At 57.5% G+C, this 4,391-nt stretch overlaps 2 protein-coding genes across 4 annotated transcripts in view; one reads left to right on the forward strand and one right to left on the reverse strand.

Annotated features, from left to right (window-relative positions):
- Positions 1-593: 593 nt before the first annotated feature.
- On the reverse strand, positions 594-3,159 carry Inha (inhibin, alpha). Its single transcript, XM_005395512.2, has 2 exons — positions 2,869-3,159; positions 594-1,609 (listed from the first exon to the last, which is right to left on the reverse strand). Exons 1-2 carry the CDS (start codon positions 3,140-3,142, stop codon positions 777-779), a joined length of 1,107 nt encoding a protein of 368 aa, XP_005395569.1. The 5' UTR covers positions 3,143-3,159; the 3' UTR covers positions 594-776.
- Positions 3,160-4,142: 983 nt separating this feature from the next.
- The window catches only part of Obsl1 (obscurin-like 1), a gene marked incomplete in the record, with an annotated part of 26,661 nt that continues 26,412 nt past the window's right edge, over positions 4,143-4,391 (forward strand). For all 3 annotated transcript variants that reach the window (XM_013519787.1, XM_013519788.1, XM_013519789.1), the window contains 1 exon segment: positions 4,143-4,391. In XM_013519787.1, the coding sequence (XP_013375241.1) occupies positions 4,164-4,391 (228 nt within the window).

The following is a 4,391-nucleotide window of genomic DNA, read 5'->3' on the forward strand; positions in this document are numbered from 1 at the left end:
AATGGATTCAAAACAGTCCTGGGACCCTCAGCAAACTGAAATTTCACATCTTCACTCTGGTGATCTGAACTCAAGAGGTCAACACCCTTCTGACCTTGTCGACTTCCTTCTCATACTACCAGTTCATATGCCTGTCCCATCTCATCCAAACTCCGAAGGGACCCCAGTAAGGAATCGGCCAGGTCTGAACACTTGTCTCAGTGGGGCTCCAAAGAACACAGACTTTGGCTAGGCTAAGAATCCCCTGTCCTTGAGCCAGGTGTCCATCTGCAGTGGCAGAGGATGGCAGGAGAGTGGGCTCATGGTCACCTTGAATGGTGACACTGAATGCGATAATTTTTTTGTGTGGCAGGGTGAGCAGCCTGATTGACATGTCAAGGTCTCCTTGCAGGAGACAAATTCTGCCTCCAGAGTAGCTATCCAAAAAGCCAGGGACACATCTGCTGTTTCCCAACAAATATACACCCACTTACGACTCAGGGGCCCCAGATCTCTGAGGTCAGATGCAACAGAGTAACCCAAAATCCCACAATCCCATAGCTTCCAGGGCCTCACACCTTTGCTATGCCATATCACAGAAGCCCGAGAATGCATGCCAAGTTGTATGCACTGTGTTCTTTATTGTCATGTGGTACCCATGGGACACGAGTGGAATGGGGAGCCCTGAGGCAGAGAAGTTGAAGGTGGAGTAAGAACCACCAGTTTTCCACACTCTTCCTTCCTCCCAGCTGACGATGGTGGGTGCTTGGCAGGACCCATAAGGAAGCAGGACCCATTTAGATACAAGCACAATGTTGTGTGAGAAGGTTGGGCACCGTCTCATACTTGAAAGAGTAGCCTCCATCTGAGGTGGTGCGGACGTGTAGGGGCCTCATGGTTCCCAGGAGAGCAGCACAGCAAGGCTGAGCCCCTGGCACCAGAGTAAGGGGCTGGACGGAGGTAGGGGGCACTCCAGGGACTGGCTGGAGCAGGTCTGGTGGAGTGGGCAGCCCACAGCCACCGTGACAATAGTGGAAGATGAAACTGGGAGGGTGTACGATCCACCGGTCCCAGCCCAGCTCCTGGAAGGAGATGTTGAGTGCAGCTCTGTGGCAGTAAGCGTGGGCAGCGGGCTCCTCTGGAGGCCTCTGCAGCAGGCGCAGGGCAGCAGGAGACCAAGGCCAGGGCATTGGGGGAGTTGAACGCCGGGATCTCTCTCCACCAGTGGATGGTCTGGCCCGAGTGTGGGCCATGAGGAAGGGCGTGGTCTCAGGCCGGGCAGAGCAGGAACAGAGTGGACAGCGCAGCAATAGCACCAGGACAGGGTGGGTCAGCAAAGGGAGAGCAGAGGCGGCCAGCCGTAGCACTGCCCAACGAGGGGGAGCCTGGCCCAAGGACATAGGCACAGCCACGGGACCCCCAGACGACAGCACCAGCAGGTCTAGCAGGGGCCTGGAGCTATTGGAGGGTGCTAAGGCCTTCCTGTCAAGCCCGGTGTGGAACCACAGCTGTGCTGAAATCACCTGGCGGCTGCGCAAGTGCTCAGATGGCCGGAACATATACGTGAAGAGACCCTCCTCGGCCTCCTGGGCCAGCCCTCCAGCAGCTGCCTCGTCCTCACAGCTGGCACCTGCAGGGGACAGAAGGGAAATGAGAGGCAGTCCCGACTGGTGGGACCCAAGAGCACCCACCTCAACAGGAGGGATGTGGCTGGCACTCAGGGCTAAGGATGTGCCACACCTCTGTGGAGTGCCCTGCCGGACCTGCAGACTCAGGGGAACTGACATGGGCTCCCCATTTCTTTTCATGTCACAATTAAAGCATCGAAACATTACAAAACGTTGCCAACTTCTCTCTGAAGCATTTTTACCAATTAATATTCCACCAGCAGCAATGTGTAAGAGTCGCTGTCTACCTTCACCAACACTGAGAACTGTTAAATTTTTGTTCACCAGACTGTGAAGTGGTATCTTGAATGCTGTGTACACGGGTGTTATATTACTCCTATCTTCTGGCATATCAGAAACAGTATATGATAAATTATTTAAAATAATTCCATTTTTTAAATGGCAGTTTAACGCACACACCCAAAAGAGAGAAGCAGAAGAAGAAAAGGAGGAGGAGGGAAAGAAAGGGGGGAAAGGAAGAAGGCTATAACTCAGAACAAAGCACAGCCCTTCCCAAGAAAGTGCAGCTGGCCTCTTTGCCCTGACATGTATGTGGACTACACTCTAATAACCACAGGCCAGCCTCAAAGGACTGGCAACCAAGGCTACACTATCACACATTATAAATTCTCACTATAAATTCATAACAATTGATTCATTTTGCAGATAAGCAACTGAGGCTTAAAAGGATGAAGTGACATTCAACTAAGTGGCCAGACCTGATCCCAAAGCCATACTTCCCCCAATTTGCCACGCAGGGGTTGAAGCAAGGGAGGCGGGCGTCATCTCTAAGAAAAAGGTAGGCCACATGAGGAGAAAGCCCAGCCAGAGGAAAGCTGTTTTCACTCAGTCATCGGAACATGGTGCAACATGTAAAGAAGACAGGAGCTCAAGAGAAGGTATGTGTTTTCCCACTAAGCATTTCCAGCATCCTTGGCATCTTCTCAAGTTTCACCTGCAGGGCTTGAAGTAAGGGGCTCTGTCTCTAGAGACCTTGGTCTCCCAGAAGCCGTCCATGTGCTAGTCGCTCTAGGTAGGGGGTTCACTCAATCCTAAGAGCAAAGCGTTACTACCCATTAGACAGATGAGGAGACAGAGGCTCAGGGAGGTTTAGTAACTGGACCTCTGTTTTGAAGCCAGTTGAATGAGTGACAGGACCAGGATTCAAACTCAGGTCAGCCTGCTTCTCAAAGTCACCCAGCCTTTCCCCCACCCTCATTACCTGTGGCCGGGAAAAGGATGGCCTGGGAGACATCCTCCTCCTCCTCTGGTTTGGAGCCCCTGCGCATGAAGCCCCCTGCAGTGTGTCTTCGGGGCAGCCGCCTGCCTCCAGGAACCTCACCTTCCCCTGTCACTGCTGGGGGACCCAAGGCATCCAGGAATAGGGCCTTCACCTTGGCCAGGACAAGCTCCCGGTCCAGCTCCATCCCGTGGCAGCCATGACCCCCCTGTGGGGCCAACAGCAAAAGGAGCAGCAGAGGTAGCGGGGGCACCATAGCTCACCTGGCCTTGCCAACAGGGAGCCCACACCCTGCCCTGTGCCCCTTCTGCCAGGGTCTGCCCAGAGCCTCCCCACTCTCCGCTGCCCATGCCACCACCCGCCCTCTTCTACTCTCCTCACCCTGGTCTCCCTCAGTCCTTCCCACGCCCTGCAGTCCCAGTTGCCCCTACCCATGGCATTGAGACCTCCTATCTCTGACGCAGATGTCTGTGGCCCTGAGCCTTATCTCCCACTTTCGCCAAGAATGTGGGGGAGGGGGCGTTCACCCCAAGTGACCTGACCCACACATACAAGCATTTGCCTTTTCCCTACACACACAAGCGCGTGCACACCCGCAGCGTCTCACGTGCCAGCACCCAACAGAGACGATATCAGGTGGGACAGGAGCCAGGCCGCTGAGGTTGGCCAGCTTCTCAAAGTGTCATTTGTCCGAAAGACAGAATGTACCAGCCCCCTCAGACCTTCTGGGGCCCCTTCAATCAAGCAGCTGCTGGGCCAGAGTGGGGGATGGGCCGAGGCTAGAACTGGGGCTCTGGTGGGGGGCAGGTGGTCCCTGCCTTCTCTATACTTAGCCTAGAAGAGCCGACTGGGCTCCTGTCCTCCAGCTGTGTCATCAGAGAATATTTTTGGGATTGGCAGCTGCTGGCGCCTCTGCCAGCCAGGCCCAGGCCTCGCGGTCGGTCGGAGACCTGGCGGCTGGAAGTGGGTGGGAGGAGGGGAGAGAGGCCAGGGCTGTGGGAGGGGGCTGGGGAGAGAGGCTCCCGGAGCAGGAAGCCAGGCCGCGGCCAGGGAGACGGCGGGGCCCCTCGCAGGAAAGGCAAACAGGAAGTCTGCCCCTGAGCTCCGGGCTGCGGGCCCGGGAATCTCCGCCGCTCCGCCGAGCTGCAGCTCCGCGCCGAGGGTAAGAAGGCGAGCGGGGAAAAGGCGGCCGGGGAGAGCTCCCCAGTGCGCACACCCCCGGCACCCCGCCGCGCGCCCTTCCCCCACGCCGCGGCGCCCCATCCGCACCAGCCGCGATGAAGGCGGGCTCCGGGGACCAGGGGAGCCCCCCGTGCTTCCTGCGCTTCCCGCGGCCCGTGCGGGTGGTGAGCGGCGCGGAGGCCGAGCTCAAGTGCGTGGTGCTGGGGGAGCCGCCGCCCACTGTCGTGTGGGAGAAGGGCGGGCAGCCGCTGGCCGCCTCGGACCGCCTGAGTTTCCCTGCGGACGGCGCCGAGCACGGCCTGCTGCTGAGCCCCGCGCTGCCC

The sequence above is a fragment of the Chinchilla lanigera genome, unplaced genomic scaffold (assembly GCF_000276665.1).
Source record: "Chinchilla lanigera isolate Chin_1 unplaced genomic scaffold, ChiLan1.0 scaffold00052, whole genome shotgun sequence".
In the NCBI taxonomy this organism is placed as follows: Eukaryota; Metazoa; Chordata; class Mammalia; order Rodentia; family Chinchillidae; genus Chinchilla; species Chinchilla lanigera.